This window comes from Babylonia areolata, chromosome 4, assembly GCF_041734735.1.
Source record: "Babylonia areolata isolate BAREFJ2019XMU chromosome 4, ASM4173473v1, whole genome shotgun sequence".
Taxonomy (NCBI): domain Eukaryota; kingdom Metazoa; phylum Mollusca; class Gastropoda; order Neogastropoda; family Buccinidae; genus Babylonia; species Babylonia areolata.
This window is the reverse complement of record NC_134879.1, coordinates 35,708,986-35,730,352: the sequence shown is the minus strand read 5'-3', so window position 1 is coordinate 35,730,352 and position 21,367 is coordinate 35,708,986. Positions and strand designations below refer to the sequence as shown.

The 21,367-nt window shown below is 37.8% G+C and overlaps 1 protein-coding gene across 2 annotated transcripts in view; it reads left to right on the top strand.

The window, feature by feature from the left end:
- The window catches only part of LOC143281119 (regulator of G-protein signaling 7-like), a 44,987-nt gene extending 24,829 nt beyond the window's left edge, over positions 1-20,158 (top strand). The window contains exons 12-16 of one of the 2 annotated variants that reach the window (XM_076586098.1): positions 322-453; positions 652-726; positions 1,215-1,329; positions 5,089-5,181; positions 17,925-20,158. In XM_076586098.1, coding sequence (XP_076442213.1) covers positions 322-453; positions 652-726; positions 1,215-1,329; positions 5,089-5,181; positions 17,925-17,957 — 448 coding nt within the window. In that variant the 3' untranslated portion in view covers positions 17,958-20,158. Of the gene's footprint in view, positions 1-321; positions 454-651; positions 727-1,214; positions 1,330-5,088; positions 14,235-17,924 lie in introns of those variants that run through there. The other variant, XM_076586097.1, reaches the window with a different exon arrangement.
- The last annotated feature ends 1,209 nt before the right edge of the window (positions 20,159-21,367 follow it).

The following is a 21,367-nucleotide window of genomic DNA, read 5'->3' as shown; positions in this document are numbered from 1 at the left end:
GTATATGGATTTGTCTGAACGCAGTGACGCCTCCTTGAGCTACTGAAACTGAAAACTGTGCAGGACGTCAGCTGAAATAGGCATTGAAAGGGTCAGCTTGTACCAGTATTTTTAGGAATGTGTATATTGAAATATTTAGAACTGATAGAAAAGATAATCAGATGATTTATTCCTTGCTTTTGGTGGTGGTGGTGGTAGATTTTAGCATTTTTGCTTATTTATTTTTGTTCATGAGCCACAAAAGCTTAGCCACTTTTGGTTCAGCCAGTGTTATGGCAGTCTTCTTGTTGTTTATATTTTTTCCCCATCTGTGGTTTCCAGAAATATACGGGAGATCCCTCAGAGGCGAGTCAAGCGATGGGCTTTCTCCATAGAAGAGCTCCTTCAAGATCCTGTGGGTCAGGACCAGTTCTCCAGATTCCTGGACAAAGAGTTCAGCGGGGAAAACCTCAAGTAAGCTGCCAGCCTTGGGATTTCATTTACATGGAAAACACGTAAACACTTGCATTTTTTTTCCAGGTGTTGGGTGAACTAATTTTGCATGGTTCTGACAAATCCAGTTTGTTCCAGTTGATTACAGTTTGTTATAAAGAAGCATCATCACTTCAGTGGTTGTTGTTTTTGTTTTTTTTGTTTTGTTTCCTTGAACAGATTCTGGCTGGCATGTCAAGAGCTGAAAGGATTACCAATGAGGGAAATCAACAAAAAAGTACATGAGATATTCTCGTAAGTATTGTTGTTTCACATGTGTGTTGTTTTTGTGTGTTTTTTTTATAGGAGTGGGGGGGGCGGAGGAGGGGTTGGGGAGGGTCATCATCAAGATGTGTGCCATGATGTCTGCTGTGGGGAATAGAGGCAGAGGTTAAGGCAGGTTAATCAAACAAGAGAATATTTTGTTGATATATACACACACAATAAATGAAATCACAACTGCTATTTTATCCATGCTCTTACAAATGAACACATGCTTACATATATAGAGAGAGAAAGTGAGTGAGAGAAAAGTTACATATCTTTTCTGAAACATAACGGACATATAGACAAGTCTGTCTGGTGAATGAACAAATTCATAACCAAATGTTAGCTGAGTCATAACACAGAGAAAAACTAAAACTGAATCATCTGTGTGTCATTGTGCTATTTGATAAACATTTTATCCATAAATCACGGTCATTCAATACATACCTGGTCTCTGAGTCACTGTGGTTCAACAGAGAATTCCTTGCACCGGGAGCACATAACCCTGTGAATGTAGACTGTCAGATCATGGAGCTGGTGCGACGGAGAATGGACACCAACCCCAACCGTTACTGTTTTGAGGAGGCAAAGGTAATGATGAATGGTGTTTGCACAAACGTTGGAAGTTTACATTCAACTCTTTTCAAATCTTGGCCTTAAAACCTACTAAGATGAATGGTGTTTTGCACAAGCGTTCAAAGTTGACATTCAACTCTTTTCAAATCTTGGCCTTAAAACCTACCTTTTCTCCTAAATAGTACCTCTCCCCTCCCTCTTCCTGGTCTACTGTTTCTCCAGCTTTCTGTTTACATGTTGTCTCTCATCCCTCTGAATCAGTTATGCGTGTGGGTGAGTGACTGGTGTGAAAGCACTTTGATTTGTCTCGTAACATCGATTAAGCGTGTCACTGTGTGTGTGTGTGTGTGTGTGTCTGTGAGTGATTGTTCAAATCTGCAATATGTAGTATTGTTTTGGTGAAGAGATGCGCATATATGTGTTGTTTTTTCATGTGCAGAGGTCTATTATTGTGCACTATTGTGTATGTTTTGTTTTATGTAAAGTGTTTAAAGCCCATTCTAATGAGAGTTTGCACCAGAAAATGCTTTTATTATTATTATAAAGTGACCAGTTTATTATTAAGTTTATGGGCCAAAAATCCTGTGCTGCTCATTGTCCTGGAAGATAGATCCTTTAAAGGAAAAGAGGATCTGTGTCCTCTGTTTTGTTTTGTTTTTTCTTTGCATGATGAAACCATGTGTGCCATCCATTGAATTTGAAGCTATGCAGGAAGTCAGGAAAATAGTTTTGTGTAGAACATTCAGTCACCTGTAAGTCTTCTGACAATGGTTATGACCTCTGAGGAAAATTTTTATATATCTTTGTGGGAGAAAGGTTTTGAAGAAAAAAAATCATGCAAGAAGATTCATCTTTGATTAATAATAATGTGGAAGCTTACATAGCGCAGTTCCTCTCTTGAATTTCAAGAGCAGGCTCACCATACTTTACTGAAAAAAACCCAGATATGTACATTTTAAAGATAATGAAAATGAGATAAAACCGTTCACTACCCATTCACAGAACAAAAAAGGTACATCACACATACACACACACACACACACACACACACACACACACACACACACACACACACACACTAATAAATCTACCTAAAGCTAAAAACAATGCAGAAAATCAATAGAGATACACAAACAAAAGTAAAGTTTTGATGTAGTTACACATTGTACACATAACAAATTTAATTACACATACTTAACCATGACCCACTAGTGCAAACTCCAGCAGGGGTCCGATTCCTGTCCTGTGCAAACTAGTACCTGCCTGTGCAGAGAAAACAAAAGTAGCTACGGCCAATAACCTCCCGAAGTAGGTTACCTTCTGTTTGTATCCCTGACTAGCGCCGTCTTTTTCTGGCAGCTATCTTGACTCCTGCTCCTGTGCTCTGCATACGGTTAATTTTTTTCCTATTTTTTGTCTATGCATTCTTTGGTGCTCTCGTTTTGTGTCCAGTGATGAATCACAACAGGTCACAAAACTACTTGGCCCGATTGGGCGATCGAGCTCATATTAAGGCACGATCACAATTGACCGGCGGACACAGTGAATACTTATAAAAATCGTGTTGACACTCACTTTCAAAAATTAAAATACAAAACTCATTTCATTAATCTTTAATAAGCCTTGTGCACTATTAGATTATGAAAATCTCTCTATACAATTATGGGGGCTGTCACTTCCCCCCATTTCAAGCGGGTGGGGGGCCTTACAGGCCTGAAGGCCTTCACATTGATGTGATATGATATGACACTGGGGCCTCTACCTCAGGCTCCATCTACAACGCTAACCCTCTGCCTTCTCCACTGCGTGGTGGGCTACCTCTATCTGATGCCACAGTTTCCTTCAAACACATATATCACTTTCCCAATCAGCCCATAACTGATGTAGAATCATCAGATCAAGCCACATGTGCACGTCCTTGCATTGAGGCTCAATCGCACTCAGGTGAGACAACCCCACAGGGTACATGTTTCTTTCCCTTCCTTTGATTGGAAGGCCTCTCAGCAAAGTGTGGATTCAACATACTGACCTGATTCTCTTTGCGCTACATTTATAAGCACAGCTGTGGTCCACAGACCACTCCCACTATACAGCTGCAGGCCTCAGTCTTCTTTGCCTGCACCAGCATCCGTAGCTGATGCAGTACACCCTATCTCCAATCCGCATTGCCCCTGGCGAGTGGTATCACCAACTCACCTACTCAAACAGACCCCTTAGCACATGCCCCCTCAGCCAGAGCTCACAAAGTCCGAGCATGGTCCTCTTCCTTTGTCTGTGCCCACTCAGCACGGCTATAAGACATCATGGAGGCTGCTTTCTGGAAAAACCCTGCTATCTTCATTTAATTCTACTTGAGGGACGTCTCTTGCTTAAGGGATGATGGCTCAAGAGCCATCGCCTCTGCAGTGGTCGCACAACAGGCCATTGCAGTGCACAGACAGAACAGGTGAGCCCCCCACCTTGTCGTGCCATTCTGCACTAGTTGGTCATGGTTAAGTATGTGTAATTAAAAGGAAATTTTCTTGCTAAAATTACATTTAAGTAACATACTTACCGTGACCCACATTTAAAACCCTCCCATTCCTCCCCACTTTCTGTTCTCCCTGCACGCTGTGCTGGTTGTGGCGAATTGCCGTCAAAAGAGGGCGCTGGTCAGGGATGCAAAGGGGAGGTAACCTACTTCGGGAGGTTATTGGCCATAGCTACTTTGGCTTTCTCCGCATAAGCGGGTAGTAGTTTGCACAGGACAGGAATCAGACCCCTGCCGGAGTCTGCACTAGTGGGCCACGGTAAGTATGTTACTTAAACGTAATTTTAGGAAGAAAATTTCATATTCATATTCATCTACTTTGAGTAAGATAAAACATCACATACCTTCACATAAAAGTAACCAATTTAGAAATATGTGATAAGCATATGCAGTAATAATTTAATCACACTTCCCACTCAGTCACATAATACATGTAATATTTAACATGCACATCATTACTCACGATCACAGCAGGGAAAGTAAAATTTTGAATAGCCAATGACATGAATAAAAGACAAACTACAGTAAAACAGTGGTCTCAGTACAGTAGGAGAATACCTGTGTGCATGTGATTAATATGAGAAGATTAGGTACAGACCACTGTATGTCTTTCAGTCGGACACTAAAGGTCTTCTTAACAATGGTTATGAGCTTTGAGGAAAATTTCATATATGTTTGTGGGGGGAACCTGGGAAGGCTTTGAAGAAGAAAAAAAAATCATGTAAGAAGATTCATGTTTGATTAATATGAGAAGATCTGGTACAGACCACTGCATGTCTTTCAGTGATCAGTCATGTCATGAGAAGTTGAAAACTTTGGGATATCACCATTAAACACAGAAAACCCCTGAATATATGATTCAGGTACCATCAGTCATGCGGTTTATAACTCTGTTTTGATGACAAACAATATGAATAAAGAATAAATGATGAACAGTCAAAATAAAGAATGAATAAGTAAATGAGACCAAAAAAAAAAATCTCTGGCAGAATCTGCTGCTCATTTTTCCTTCACAAACCTCTTGTCTTTACAGCCATAAGATATAAAGGAGATATATATTTTTTTTTTTTTAAGAAAATGATTTTGAATGTGCCTGGTTCACATCAGTTTATGATTGGATGTGACAGTCTTTTCAGGGGTCAAGGCTTCTGCAAAACATCTATATTGACTGGGAGTTTGTTGGGAGCCATTTTCGTTGTTCAAATGACCTAAGCAAACATTCTGACGATTGTGTGTGTGTGCAGGATCATATATTCAAGCTGATGAAAAGTGACAGCTACAGTAGATACCTGCGCTCAGACCAGTACAAGGATTACCTCAGCGGCACACGCAAAAAAGTGAGGCATCTTCATGGCCTGCCCAGCGAGTGGGCTTTATTTAAACATTGAACTGTGCTTGGTGTTCACCGTCTTGGTTTTATTCAGTTCGACACAGAATAGTGTCTTTTTGCACTTTTTGTTTGCTTTCTGTGGCATATTTTTCTTTCTGATTTCAAGCAGTCAGCATTGACTGTATCGTGTCTTTATGTACATGCTGCAGTTTCTTGGACAGTTCCTTAGTTTGTTGTCACTGTGTCAGACTTAACGTTGTGATCTTGGTTTCTTTTTTGTTGTTTTGATAAATGTTGATGTAAGATGTCATGATTTTCAGGGCATAGGTGAAAAGTTGTGCACTGTGAAGTTTTTGAATCATCAGAAGCAGATATTTATTCTCTCGGTATGTGAGCTGAAAATATGTTTACCATTACACGAGATGTAAAGAAAGTCTGGATTTTTTTCTTCTACTCCAAGTGCAGAAAACAAGAAAAAACACTGAAACCTTTTAATATTTTATTGGTTAAAGTAGGGGAATGAATTTTCAGTGAAATTTGTCATGTAGGTAGCTTTCTTTGTCTGGGTGTTTTTTTCTTGAAAGGAAAAGTTTTAGGTGGATTTTACTTGGCATCAGTGAGTCAGTTGATTCTTTACACATTTCTCACACCTCTTACAGTCCTTGTTGATTATGATTGTTGTTCTGAACTGTTGATTTTTATGGGTGGAAATCATTCCCTGAATTGTTGAACAGATTATATATACTGTTGACTGAGTTTAGCCCTTAGGCCACAACCGCAAAACAGAATGGCAAAAGATCACTTTAATTGCTTAAACGGTTCTCCAACTGATCAGGAAAGTGTCCCTTTCCTAATTGTTCATGCATAAGTGGAAAAAAAAAAACATATATATATATGTATATTTATATATTTTTTCAATGGTGCTTGAGCAGTGCTCGGCTTCAGTGCTCAATATATTCGTGCAATAGTTTCTTAGCTAAACAGGTGCAATGCATCATATTCTTTGTATTTAATTTTAAAATGTTTTATAGATTTTATTTATACTGTTTATTATACAATTGAATAGTGATACTCTTTGGAATGGATGTGCTCTGATTTGTTTGTTGTTGTGCATTTGGGAAATGGAGCAGTTTTTTAATTGGACAGGACATTTTTTTACTATGTTTATAGCAGTTGCTTTGTTACCATTTTTCAAAATATGTTATGGATTTCGATATTGTCTCTTGTTTTTCTTACCTGCCCCCGTTCTCCTTGTTGCATTTAATGTTGTGTGATGATCATTTGGTTTTTCTTTTCTTTCTTTTTTAAAAATTTAAACAAGTGTTGTGTACCTGTTTGAAACTGTGATAATTGTGATAAACTATTGTGTACAGTGCTTATCAAAGGCAAACAATATCGTTTGGCATTTGGGTGCAGTAAGGGAGGAATAAGAAGCTGCTGTGCCAGGCTTGTTCATACTTCATAATGAAAGCCTTAGGCTAAGTGTGAAATGGATCAGCACACTTTTTCAGTGGCTACTTCCCCCTTTTGTTTTGTTTTTAGGTTTATTAACTGCTACTTTTATGTGGTGCACAAATTTTTATGTCTGTGTAGGACCCCTCTCTCTCTCTCTCTCTCTCTCTCTCTCTCTCTCTCTCTCTCTGTGCATATAGAATGTTACATGATCTTGATGAAAGGGGAAAATACACATGAGTTACAAAGATATGTACAACATTAGATAAGTATGGGTTTTCATTTGTTTGGCATAATCAGGGTGTAGTATCTGTTTCAGGCTTTATGAAAGTGTTCAAGCAAAGAATTATTGCAGAGATCAGGTTGGGTTCAATAGACAATAGGTCATATGACCAGAAGAACATAAAATCAATAGGTCATTTTGAAAATCAATAGGTCAAATATCACCCGTCCCGGGCTTTTTCAAACTTTAATAATGCACAAATGAAAGGAAAATGTAATATATTGGCCATTCTGGTCATTCATTGACTAAAAAAAAAAAAAAGAAGTTAAGAATGTCATTGATTTCTGACAAGAAAATGCAATGTTCTGGTCTTCTGCGTTGACTAGAAAACATATACGACTGGCTCATTTACTGCTGTCAGGCGATTATGCCTTGCGGGAAGATGACGCAAGGACAACCCTTGGTTTTGCAGCCTTCCATGCACCGAGGGCATCTTCGGGTGCCACCTTGCCCAGCTTGACAGAGAGCAGCTTGTTTTGTGTGAGGGGGTTCAGCCTGTTTCTGAGGGCTGTCAGAATTCGATTCTGTGCGCTGAACCCCCTCTCACAATCTGCTGTCCCGGAACTGCACTCGGTTAATGCAAAAGTGGGAACGCCAATTCTTCTCGCCGAAGCTCGCCAAAGGCAGCGATAAAGATTTGTTTCGGATTTCGTTTCATCACGGATCCGTATTTTAATAAACCAGTTTATAGTCATTTCCTGTAGGAGCAGACGACAAAGCGATCGCGATCGTTAAAGAGAGAGAGAGAGAGAGATGGTTACTTTGGTTGACCGACTGGTCATAAAAACAATAAGTCATGTGACCTGGCAACTTGAAAAACAACAGGTCATTTCAAAATTAAATGCGTCAATGACCGATGTCGAACCTGATCCCTGTTATTGTAGATGGCAAGACTGGGATAATCACATTCAAACTAGTGAAAGCTTTCAATTTTTAAATATGGGCTGTCAGAGAGTGGTATCTTTCTATGAATATAAACAGGTTTATAAAGGATTATTTAACTAAGTTTAGATTCAGAGTTTCATCAGTGTGTAAGCATTCTCTCAGATATAGAAGTCCTGCACTGCAGCTGGTATGTCCATTATGTAAGTCAGCTGAAGAGAATGGATTACATTTTGTATTTCTTTGCCCTGATTATAGTGACCTTAGAGAAGAATTTATTCCAAGAAAATATTATCATGATCTATTTATATTTCGGCTGAGCCTTTTGTTTTCATCATCCAACAAAGAGATAATATGGAATGTATTACTATATTTATACAAAGCCTTAAAAAAGACGTGCAGTTGCTGTCAGTTAGTAATATGTATTGCTTGGTGAGATGTTTTCTTTGTATACGATTACGATTGTAACTTGCTTGTTCAGGTCCCTTCAGAATGGGCCGATGGTCTTCTGAATGAATATCATTTCATTTGATCTCATTTCTCTCTGACAATTATTGTTTACAGTTATATTTCTTTACACACTGGTAAGTGTATTTGGATTGATATTTTCAGGGCAGGTGCCAGTAGGTAATATCGAGCAAAAGAGTGTTTGATATTATAAAAAAAAATTATATATATAAAAATTTTAAAAAAAGATAAAATTGAAGAAAAAGGTTGTAATGATCATGAGGTATAAGCAGCTGTATGATTATGCCTGATAAAAAGTTTTTAAAAGTTAGGTCATAATGATCACGAGGCATAAGTTAAAGTCACAATTTCCTTTCAAGATTGTAAACTGAATAAACAACACTGCTTTTTCACATCAGCTATTTATGAACAAAATTTAAAATAATTTTTTTAAATAAACCAGCAAAAATACAAATATATACAAGAATAATGTGATAATGAAATAAGATTCCATTTCTGTTTCACACCTATACATGTATATAGACCCAGATGAATAAACAAATATGATGATGATGATGCATATAATTATATAGAGCACTTCCTCTGTTAGAGACCAAACTTTAAACGCTTTTAAACACGAGTCATTTGCACAACAGGCTACCTCCTGGGTTGAGCCAACTGACAGCTGCCATTGGGCGCTTATCATTCGTTTCCTGTGTCATTCAATCAGATTTCAGTCATGTACACTCACACACACATGTAACATTTTACATGTATGACCATTTTCATTATTTACCCTGCCATGTAGGCAACCATACTTCATTTTCAGGGGTGTGTATACTGGGTATGTTCTTGTTTCCATAACCCACCAAACAGTGACATTGATTACAGGAATGGACGTATTTGATATGCCTGCATTTACATACAATGAGGGTTCAGGCACTAGCAGGTCTGCACCAATGTTGACCTGGAAGATTGGAAAAATCTCCACCCTGAACCCACCAGGTGCAACAAGGATCAAACTCCGGAAACTCTCCCAAGAATCTAGCACTCTACCCATTTGACCACCGCACATATTCTTGAGCACAAATGCAGCATGCTCATCCTGTTCACTTTGAAATATTCCCTCATATAACACAAATTCACTAAAAGACATAAGCAAAACTTGTATAAGAGTATATCTCAGGAAGGTAATGGTCATGCTGATAAACTGTGTGGCGTAGCTTCTGCCAGTGTCAGATACAAATCTGAAATATGTTGTAAGTGAATTCCTGTCAGTAATGTAACTGGCCACCATTAGTGCATCAGAATAACAGTTACTACAGTGTTAATGTGGGGTTTGATTTAAAAGTTGGTATGATTAGTTTCTGTTGTTGCAGGAAATCTAATCAAATGTTTGTTTTTGTTTGTTTTTTGAATGTTTTGTTTAGCATTTTATAGGAAATGCAAACCAGTTATGAAAGATAAAATAGTTTCTTCTTGTTGCTAATCAGCTTATGAACATTTCCTTTCACAGTTACACCGCAATAAAGTGTTGGAGCTTATCTGAAGAAGTAAACCAGTATTTTTGGTTTGGTTCAGTTCGATTTTGGAGGGTGGGTGTGTGTTCTTTCCTTAATTCTTTGTTATGCATTTCTTGTTTATGCCAGGTGTTCTTTCCTTTACTTTTACTTTCTTTGTTTATTGTTAAACACTTTATCAACAGCAGCAATATCAAAAAGACTGAGCTGAGTTTATGGCATGTCTTGTTACTTGTGCACTTGTTTGATTCTTTCCTCATTTTTTCTGTGATTGTGTTGTGTGTGATGGTTTAGTGGATGGTTTGGATTTCTGTGTTTCTTTGGGGGTTTATGGTTTTTTTCTTAATGCATATTTATTGTGTTTAAGTTATGTGTAAATCAGTGTTGTCTGTGTTATGTACTGTAATTGACTTAGATTTTTTTTTTTTTTTTTTTTTTTAAATAACAGAACGTCCTGCCTGCAGTTAAATTGTAATGCAGTGATGTAGAATGTGAAAAATAATGATATTTTCTTGCCAACTGTGCATCAGGCTGAGGTTTTAGTAGAACAGAAAACGCATGATCATATCACCAACGTTGTATAACTTGACAAGATGCATCACAATTGTTACATTGTAAAGTATATCTGTCTTCTCAGAAATTCATCTTTTGAAGTCATCCATGCATTTCCAAATATCACTATCCTGGTGTTCATTTTAGTGTTTGTTTGGTGCATGTATTTATTCATACATATATATGTGTTTTGTTTGTCAGTATTTTGAAAGGTTAAGTTGTAGACCTCACAAGCAGCAGAGGTCATTCATCATTGAGGAAGAGTTTATTGAGACGTGTTTCATTGACATTTTCTGCACGAATGTTATTAGTTCCTCATCTACAGTTACTGTTGTATGTTGTTCAGCATGAAGATGTTGCTCATTCAGACCTGTTAGTTGAAAATGAGCATTTCCCATTCACTCTGATTGCCCAGCTACTGTTCTGGTGTCAGACTTTACAATACATACAACTCCTTTAACACTTCCTTTTCTATAAACAGATCCACCACAACACAAGATTTTGAGAGAGTTTCACAGTTTACAGTCATCGTGCCATTGGAAAAAATGAAATTTAGTGTGGTTTCTGGGGTGTTGGTCGTGGTTTTGAAGCAAAGAAAGCAGAATGCAGTTTCAGAATTTCCAGTGGCTGAACCCACTTGGCACCAGGTGTCTGTCCACCCTTATGAAGTTAAAATCCACCATCATACTGCATCCATTACTCAATAAGAAATTTGTTTAACCCCTTTTGGTATTTGCATACTTGTACAATATGAACTTCTAACTGCATTTGATTATGAAGTTGGATAAAATATAAATGATGTATGACATGTAGGTATTAGTGCATATGTGTGAATGGCAGTTTGATAACTATTTTCATGAAAAGGATGAAAATCACAATGTCAGTTGTATTACTCACACATTCAAATGCCCAGATCTATTCAGTTTCTCAGGTTTTTGTTGTTGTTTTTACTACCTCAAGCACACAACTTATTTGAAAGATATTGATCTTGAAGTGTTATCAAAGAGTTAATCACTCACGCATTTAAATGCTCAGATCTGTTCATTTTCTCTGGTTTTTGTTGTTGTTTTTACTACCTCAAGCACACAACTTATTTAAAAGAAATTGACCTCGAAGTGTTATCAAAGAGTTAGTCAGTCAGAATGTTGATTAATTTTAGAATGTACATTAAAGGGGACACTAAGTCGTTTGGCTTTATGGCTTATATAGATGGATTTTAGGTAGTTATGGCTTGTCCAAGCACTTTGGATTATGCTGCTGGTCAGGCATCTGCTTAGCAGATGTGGTGTATATATGGATTTGTCCAAACGCAGTGATGCCTCCTTGAGCTTAAGATAAAACACTGATACTGATACTGTCCAATATATTTCAAAGCAAATAAATGTGTATCTTTGGAGAGAGAAAAATATTTGAATGTGATGCTTCCAACAGGCGTGGAGGCTGCTATTTTCCATGATGTTCTGATTTCACAAATATAAAGACTTTTTCGCTTTTGGCTAACTTGTGAAGCAGATCGAAACAAATTTGATTACAAAAAAAAACAAAAAAACACTGTACAAGGACTATGTTGGAATGGATTTTAGTTTAGTTCAATATAAGTTTGAACCTGAATTTACAGAAGAAAAGTTCAGATAAGCTGCTGAAATATTGAAACAGATTAAAATTTTGAGTGCCGATGTGGAAACTGCGTGTTCGCCAACTCCGTTGTACCTGAAGAAAGCACTTGTTGCAGAGACAATAATCTGACTGTCAGAGCTTTTGAAAACAGTAGAATGTGATGTGCCTTCGGTTTGATATCACAGAACACCCATGCTGTCCCACAGTTGTTTTAAACCCAGCGATCCTGAAGGTTTGCTTTGAGCAGTCATTGTGACCTCACAATATGACATCTTTCTGTTTCCTGTCTAGAGAGCTAAACCCAATATGGTGGCTTCTATGTTGTGCCAAGCTATTTGTGCAAATCAGTATATTTGCATAAATGCACAGTCATGTTCAGTTTTATGCAAGTTAATCCATTTGTCAGGTTTTTAGGGCATGATGGTATTCCACTTGTGTCCCCTTTAAAATATCTGGTTAGTGATGAATTTTGGGGAGGATTGTTTTGACATATTTATTTTATGTCAGGAACTTGAGTTTTACCATTCAGAAACCTGTTGGTACTGCACGTAACTCATAATAGTCAAGCCTCTGTAGGCCAGTAATTTGAATACTTAGACATTGTTTGCCAGCCACTACTGTGATATTTCTTCTTTTTTTTCTACTGCATGCCACTGCAGCAGTTTTTGTTGTTGTTTTGTTCATCCCTGTTGACTCAGTAGTCATTTCAGCAGTTCTTGACATATTTTTAAGTCTTGATATTGGTCTGTAAAATGATTGCTGACCACCACCAGGATTTAAGGACATGTTTGTTGGAAGCATGTCTACTTGTTGCTAGTGTTGTGCTTGGTTTGTATGCAAGGTACAGTTTGGTTCTCAAATCATTGGCTAGTTCTCTATGTTTTTATTGTTACTGTCTGACAGTAAATCAGCATAATAATGGGGTTTTTTGGTGCGTTTAGTTTTCTAGTATGGACTTACAGTATGCAGAACAAATTAAGATTTTTTTAAATTTTTTTTTAACTGGGTCATATCCTCTCTCTATTTTCTTTGATTTTATATTACTATTTAAATGTAAAAACTAAATTCCTCTTTTGGAAGAAGAAAAAACTTCTGATCTGACCTTATGCCCACATTCCATCTACAAAGTGCTCAATGCAGGCATCAACTTACTTTTCCACTTGGTCACCATACATTAACTCCGTTCAGTTTGCTTTACTGTCATAGCATAGCTTGATCCCCCTTTTATTTCAGCACATCTTGTACCATTTTTATTCGTGTTAGATGAATCTTTCACAAAGCAGAGAAGACAAGTTTATATGCCCCTGGATTTATTTCAGTGCAGGTACTCTTTTACCCGATTCATTCCAAATGCTGCATTCGGACCCTAAGACACGGTCTGGTGTGGCCTTGAGTGGTGAGATGGGCTGTAGGCCACAAAGGTTCATACCAGAGTGCACACTAGAATGGACCACATCCAGTGAACATGAACACGGAATAGCGTGTACATTACAGTCATGTGAAATTCTGTTCAAGCTACTGACAAACTGTTAGCAAAGTGACTGAATCTTCAGAATTCGCAATTCCTTTAATTTATTTAATATTGTGAATACACCACAGCCAGTGATATAAAATCTCAGTTAAGCCAATGACAGAGTGAAAAATTACACTACTGAATATTCAAAAAAAAAAAAAAAAAAAATTAAACAACAAAAAAACTTTAATTTTCAGACTTTTATGGCCTGAAAGGCATGTAAGAGGAGGGAAAGACAGCTGAAATGATTCTCCCACTCCCCCTACAAGTACTGGTGAACAGTGCTATGTACTGAAACTTGAAAAATGATACTATTGGCAGGATTCAAAACTGGTACGCTTTTATTTTTGTATACTTTGCAAGTTTATTATGCAGAGAAGGAATGTGATGTTAAGAAGGGAAAAAAAGTGAGATATTTTTTCGTTGATTAGTCAACAAAGTGTAATTGATGCTTCTTTCCTTCATCTCTCTCTCCCTCTCTCTGACATCTCTTTTTTGTTTTAGATACCTGTGTGACTTAGACTGCTTGTTTTGTGTATATGTATGTGATGATTGCTCCTGTCTTACCAAGTTGCCTTGTTTTTCAGCCTATGAAGTATTCTGTGGATTTGGTTTATCAATGCCATATTTTGTGACTGTATGTATTTTAAGTTTTGCAATTGTTTATTTTGACTATTGTTTCCCTGTATAAGACCCAGTGCTATTCTTGACTTTTGTCAGACTCCAGTAATAGTGTAGTTTGTACCTTTTTTTCCCCCCTTCCTGTTCCTAGTATATTTTACAAAGTGTTTGCTATTGACAGATAATAAAGTCGTGTTTATCTGTTCTATGTTCTGTTCTGTGATTTTTTTGTTTCATGTGTTTGGGTGTAATTTTGAGAATTGAAGGCATTCCTAGTACCTGTATAGTAAGGATGGGGGAAAAAGCAGCAGTCACAGTGACGAGTAATGTTCCCTCACTACTAGCTGATAGTAGTTAGTACTGAAGGGAATGCCAGTAAACAGGTATGTTGTTTGAATTTCTCAATTTATAAAACATGAATCAAAAATACAAACAAATAATTCTTTTAAATCATGAGTATATGCGCAATTCATTACTTATTCAACCACTTAGTGAACTTCATTCCAAGCACACATGCAGTGATGAGTTATGCATGTATATTGTCTGAAACGCATATTTATTTATGTACCTGTACGCTCATTTAACACTGCCACCCCTGAATGCTGTTGAAACAATGAGATGAAGGAACAATGATGCTTGGGACAAATGAGCTATAAGGTCATTGATGAAAGCTAAAGAGGATAAGGAAATGATATGAACGACTCTCCCCTCTTTATATCCCATTGGACAGGAACAGTTGACAGTAGTTTTTACTTGCAGGATGTTCATTGCTTGCAGTAAAAAAATAAATAAATAAATAAATAAAAAAATTTAAAAGAACTGAGGATTACTGATTATTTTGTCTTGGTTTCTTGCCAATTTGTTGTTCTTTATTGTTTTAGGAAAGGAAAACCAATGCATCTTTCCACTGGCAGGTATTTGCAAAGCGACAGATTTTGCTCAACAAGACATCACAACATCTCACTAAACGTTTGTTTTTAGTTTTTTGTTTTTTTTTCCTTCTATTAGTGGTCTCTTTTGCTTCTGCTTTTTTTCTTTCTTCATTCTTCTCAGCTGGACATTTTTCACAATTTGCTGTAAAAAAATTTTTTCCAGACTTTCATGTCTTTCTTCTGTCACTGGTCTATTGCTTCTGCTTCTCATTTTCTCATCCAACTCAACTGAACACTTCACACAATTATTTCAGGACTTTTTCTTGTTGTCAGAGCTTCCAAACATGATGCACTCTGTATTTCGTGCTGTCACAGCTATGGTCACTTTCCAGAAAAAATGCCCCACAATTTGCACTGTGGTTTTCAGCCTTAATTTTTTATGTAATCATTGGTGTGTTGTGGATTGAAACCGTTCTAGAGATTTGTCACACTGGTTGATTAATTTGGGTTTAGAGCCATCTTCACTCTTTTTTTTTATATTTTTTTGATTGAGAACAGTCGTCTCTCTCTGTTTTTCTCTGCCTCTGCCCCAGGATGGCTTTTCTTTTTCTCTCTCTTCACATCTTTTCTTCTTCTTTTTTTTCCTCACACTCTCCTTTACTCCTCACCTGCTCCCATCATCACTTTCTCCCTCTCTCATATTTCATGCAATTTTCACAATGTCAGGTTTCAGTTTCTTTTCCAAGGTTTTAGCCACAATACATGCAAAACCTAGAACATTTAGAACTGCAAATATGGATTTACCTCAGTTTCTTAATTTCTTTTAATCTTCTGTGTAATTTCCCATGGAAAAATTATGCTTGCTTGCTTTTTTTTTTTTTTTTTTTTTTTTTTTAATCATTTGCGTGTGTTCTGAAGCATATATCAAAAGAAAAATTATAACACAGTGACAAAATTAGATTATGAAAAAAATTTCAAAATTGTGCCATCATATATGTATTATAAACTTACATTATGATTAATATAGATAGTACTTTAATGAGTGTTACCTTACAGAACAAGTTGAGTCAAATAGAGTGTGACCTGTTTGCATTAAAAAGCCTTCACTTTTTTTCTTTTTTTTTTCTAAGTTGCTAGTTCTGTTAGAAGACTTGGCAGTCTTGTGCTTTATTGTAAATCTACATTTTTTTTTTTTACAGCTATCTGTCTTGTCATTGTTTGATGATAATGCATGTTGGTGGTGGCTCCTGAGCACTGTCTTTTGCAAAACCTTTAAACCTCAATGCACTGCTTCATGCTTAAAATCTCCTTTGCCTATCTGCCATGTCACAGGTTCTTTAATATCTGCTGTTTGTGCACATGATAACAGTGAATACCTCGTGTTCATGCACATTTCCTCTGGACTAAATATTTTAAATGTAATCTATGCGCTTGCTTTTTTTTTATTTGAAAGGGGAAAAAAGTGTTGTAATCATACAGTGTGTGTATGTGTTTGCTTCATCTGTTTCTGAGCACGGTTGTTGACTTTCCACAGCTGACGAGATCAATCATTCCCAAGCTGCCCAGTTTAAGCATCGGTGGTGGTGGCACAGGAATGTAAAAGGCCAGGCCCGCAGAGGGAGGCGAAGAAACTTAAGAAACAGGCTGAGCAGGTGGTGGGTGGGGCTGAACTTTCAGCCACCTAGATTGCTTGCAATACCACTCTTCGACAGTGACGCCGGCTGTGTGAAGTCGTTGACTCTTAAAAAAAGAATTATTTTTTTTAATGCGTGTACACTCGCTGTTCCTTCTAGTCCCTGCAAACTCCTTGTCACTGACTTGAAAAGCTGTGTGTGTTGTGCACTGACCTTAATAGTCTCTCTGCAAGTTCCTCGTTTATTTACTAAAAAAAAAAAAAAAAAAATTTAAGTGTTTGTATATGAGTGCACTTTACTGTTTCTCCACCACCCTAGTCTCTGCAAGCTCCTTGGGGAGGCTATGGCTGAAGCGCGCCTGTCAAGAGCACGTGATTCCTGTTTTGTCATATCTACTGGCACTCTCCTGTTGTGTGCTGTGAGCAGGTCAATTGGCAAGCCACGGTTTGAATGTCTTCTGTGAAGTACTATCCAACTCCACCACAGACCTGTATGCCAGACAATGCGACACTTGCTTCATTTGCTTTTTCTCTGTGTGTTAATGTTAACAGGTACACATCTTTTTTGACTTTTATTCACCAATGTATCTTGCTTTTCTTCTGATACCTATTTGTATGGATATCTGCCCCCTTCTCTTCCTTCTTAAGTAACTTCCTTTCTCTGTTGCTGTTTGCAAGTCTTCCTCTTCTTCCTTTTGATAATGCTATTGGAAAGTACTTTTTTTAAATTGTTTCTGAAATTACCTCCAGTACTGACTAGCGATTCTTCAGACAAAAGCATTTTGCTGTGATTGGTTAAATGGCTGGTCATATTCCCATTAAAGTAAGCTACTTTGATAACTACCTTTTAATTACCTTTTAATTATTGAGATGATAAATTAAAATTGTGCAACACAGTTGTCACCATTTAACTAAAAGAAACAAGCCATAATCGTACATTTCACTGGCATTCTTTTGGAACTGTGACCAGTTTTACTCTATGTACTTCAGTGGAACTGTACCAAGAGGAGTGAGTCTACAGCAGGAGAGAGTGATTTAGGATGATAGGAAAAAGCTTTAGAAAAGGAATAATTGGTTTAGGTTACTCAAGTATCATGTACCAATTGAGAGTATCACTGGAGCAATAATAGAACACTTTGCAACTAGCTTTGAAGGGGTCAGTGATATTCTGTCACAGGCATGCAGTGGCAAAAATTAAACGGTTGCAGCAAATATAAACTTGTTCGCATGAGTATAGTGATTTGAAAACAATCTCAAAGGAGACATTTCTGTTCTTATTTGATTAGTAATTGGAAGCAAAGCACAGTTCTTGAACTCATTATTAATCTTTTGCCTTGTGTACTCATTGCCTTGTGCAGAGCCGCAAGAGGCTGGAGATAAGAAAGGTATAGTATGAACTATTGGGGCTTTCCTGGATCTCTGAGGCACTTCAAGGTTTTGCGGGATTTGCAAAGTGAGCTTTCTACCTATCAGCCGTCATGTGTGAAAGACCCAAGGTTCTTTGGACTCCAGACAGGAAAGGCGTGTGTCAACAGTTCAGTCTTCAGATGTGAAAGTCTTCTGTATGGAGACCTTTTTGCACTCCTGTGGTGGTGGTGGTGGTTTTTTTTGGGTTTTTTTTTGTTTGGTTTTTTTAAACGTTACTTGAGTTGTCAAGAGTCTTCAGTGTTTTGTACCAGGAGGAATACAGGCACAGAAAGTTAAGAGGTTGTGATTTCATGTGTGACTCCCACACACCCCCACCCCACCACCCCTCTGTGAAGCACCGACTTGGGATTTTGTGAAATACTTTGTGCATGGGACACTTGTTTGTGTTTGGTAGCATTTTTGTGCTTTGAAGAACAATCCAAGACTAGCAACAACAGCAGGTGTGGATGGATGGGACTGATTACTGCAGAGGGATGTCACAGTGGTGTGTATTCACTGTGTTTTGCAAGTGAAAAGTGCCGGAAATATGGATTCGTTTTGGATTGTTTGTTTTTTTGTTTTTTTCTGGTTTTTTTTTTTTTTTTTCTTCCTTGGATTGTGTAAATATCATTTGGAGGTGAGGGGGCACATAGCAAATGGATAAATGGCAAATCATCGCACTGTTGACTGGAGTGTATAAACACAGTAAGTTGTGTAATTTCTCGCATTCATTTACCCATATGTTTGTCTGCGTGTGTGGCTGCGCCCTTGGTAAAAATCAGCATCTTGTCACCAACTGCACGTTGCAGACAAACCAAACTTTGTAGGACGGTATACATTGATCAGGTCTTTTAGCCAGCTATCCTCTTATAAAGACAATGCATACAAGGAAACATCTAATGGGAATTTTGTCAAGAATAGGAATGTTGTATATATAGGTGTATGTGCGTGTGCGTTTGCTTTTTTATTCATCCTATGTTAATTACTACTGATGAGAACCCTGAAAAAATTCTCAAAATGATACTACCAGTACATAAAATTTGTGCTATGAATATCACACAGCAATTTTTAATGCATAGAATTTTGTTTTGGATAATCTTCAAAACATACAAAAACAGAAATGGCTTGATTTTCTTCTCTATTTTTTTCCCTTTAATTATGTATTGTTTAGGTTAAATGTTTTAAGCTAAAACCCTACCATGCACTGATTAAAACTATACAGTTGCCAGTAATCCTATTAGATTCCAATCTTTTAGGACACAACATAGATAATCTGACAGTGGTATTTCTGTTGCGAGTGAGACACAGTAACAAGTGGCTTGGTTTAGAATTCTAAATTTTTGCAATAAGAAAAGAATGATACATAAATGTATTTTAAATCTGGAAGAATTATGTTCCAGTTTGATATCCCTATTGACAGACGATGCTTTTCACAAAATCTGCAGACAGCTTGGACAATCAGCTCAACTGGAACTAAGATGGTCAGCCAAAGCCTAATAATTGGCACATATATGCATGAAGATTATGGGGGAAAATAGTCTGGTCTGCCGAAATATTTTATTTGTTATGCACAAGTAACAACGGGTATCACATCCTGTTTCTATATACATGTCTATTATATTGTCAGTGTCACTCAAGTGAAGTTACAAAGAAGTGGAAACTTCTGAAGTTACACTTTGCTAATTCTACAATCACCAAAATGGTTTCGGTGCTTTGGCCCCCCACCCCTCTCTGTATTTCTTGTGATGGAATTATTAAACATCGCACGTCAGTCATGAAGGCTTCATCTCTTGTTATTTGTGGGGGGTTTTACTGGTAATGTGTGTGTGTGTGCATGTAGTGCATCTGTGCCCATTGTAACATGTGCACATACTCAACCAGAGAGATGAAAAACAGATTGCAAGTCTGGTGTGGGTCTGTTGAAGCAGACAGACATTCAAGTCTGAAGTGGGTCCTATTGTGATGTGGTCTCCAAACCAGTATTAGACCCCTGTGTGTGCAGGGAGTCAACAGAAACTGTGCTGTATGAAGGTTCTGAAGTGAAATATGGTGCTGATGACACTACCATGTGTGAATAACGTGAGTACAGTGTTGTGGAAATTCTTTCGCGCTCTGGAACAATGCTACAAAGAACATAGCAAACGCTTGGGGGTAAAAATGTTTTAAGAGGGAGACAAAAAACACAGGAAGCTGGCTTTTTGTGATAAGATTACTAGAAAGTATCAGACTTATCCCTTGGCAGTGATGTGTCTCTTTCCTTGTTCTTCCCAAGAGAGGGAGAATAGGAAGATGTGTGTCGAGCTCCCATGGTATGGACTGACGGCTGTCCTTGTGTACAAAGAGCGTTTTCCCCTACCTTGACAAGGAGGATGTGGCACAAGTTCTGTCTCATTGAGGACCCAGTGCTTATAAAGCCCTCAAAGTCAACCTGCTGTGACTTTGGTACGGAGAAGGAATTTTTGTCCCTGGATCGTCCCATCTCCTCCAGTTGTGGCACAAAGAGACTGGTGGTGCTATAGTGGACCCAGCCACGTTTTGCAAGAAACTTATATGTTCATGTGCTCGATCTGCCTCATCGACTCTTGGCTGACCGCTGCGGCATGGAATATCTCCACACGGGTACTGTACACGTTCACCACGGCTGTGGTGTCTATGACCACTCGGCCACTCTTTATTCATTGTCTCTTTTTTTTTCTTTCTTTTTTTTCCCTTCTTTTTAAATAAAAAAAATCCCCTAGGCCGTAGTGCCCTTGATGCTGTTGTAACATGAACCTGTGTTGCTCCTCTGCTCACAGCCTAGGGCTTTGTATGTTTGGTAACTCTTATGGTGTAGTTAGAAACGTGGTTGGAAAATGTCACATTCGTGGACAGAACCAGTTTTTGCTGTTTTGAATATTGGAATATTCCTTTTATATTAAAGAAAAAAAATGTATAATGATGATGATAATACTTGGTTGCAAAATATGTGTTGAAATAGCGTACATTAAAAAAAAAAATCATCCCTTCTATCTCCATGTCTACCCAACCCATTCCTTGTGTATTCTCTTATCTCCCCCTGCCCACCCAACCACCACGCCCACCACACTTCCCACCCCCATTATATTCCTTCTATTTATCCATGAGTGTGTTTTCTGATGTCTTGTGATGGATATTTGAAAATGATTCACAGTGAAGTCTGGTAGAATGTTAGTGTTAAAAAATTTTTAAAAGAAGAAGGGCAAACAGTGCTGCACAGTGTGTGTTGTTTTGCATCGTGCACAGGCTAAAATGCAACACACTGTGTACACATCCACCAGAGACCCTTTGCCCAGACAAACTCCCATCCTCTGAACCCTCAGTATTAGCACTGTAGCTAAATGGCAGCATGATGATCCTGTGGTGTGTGCAATCCACT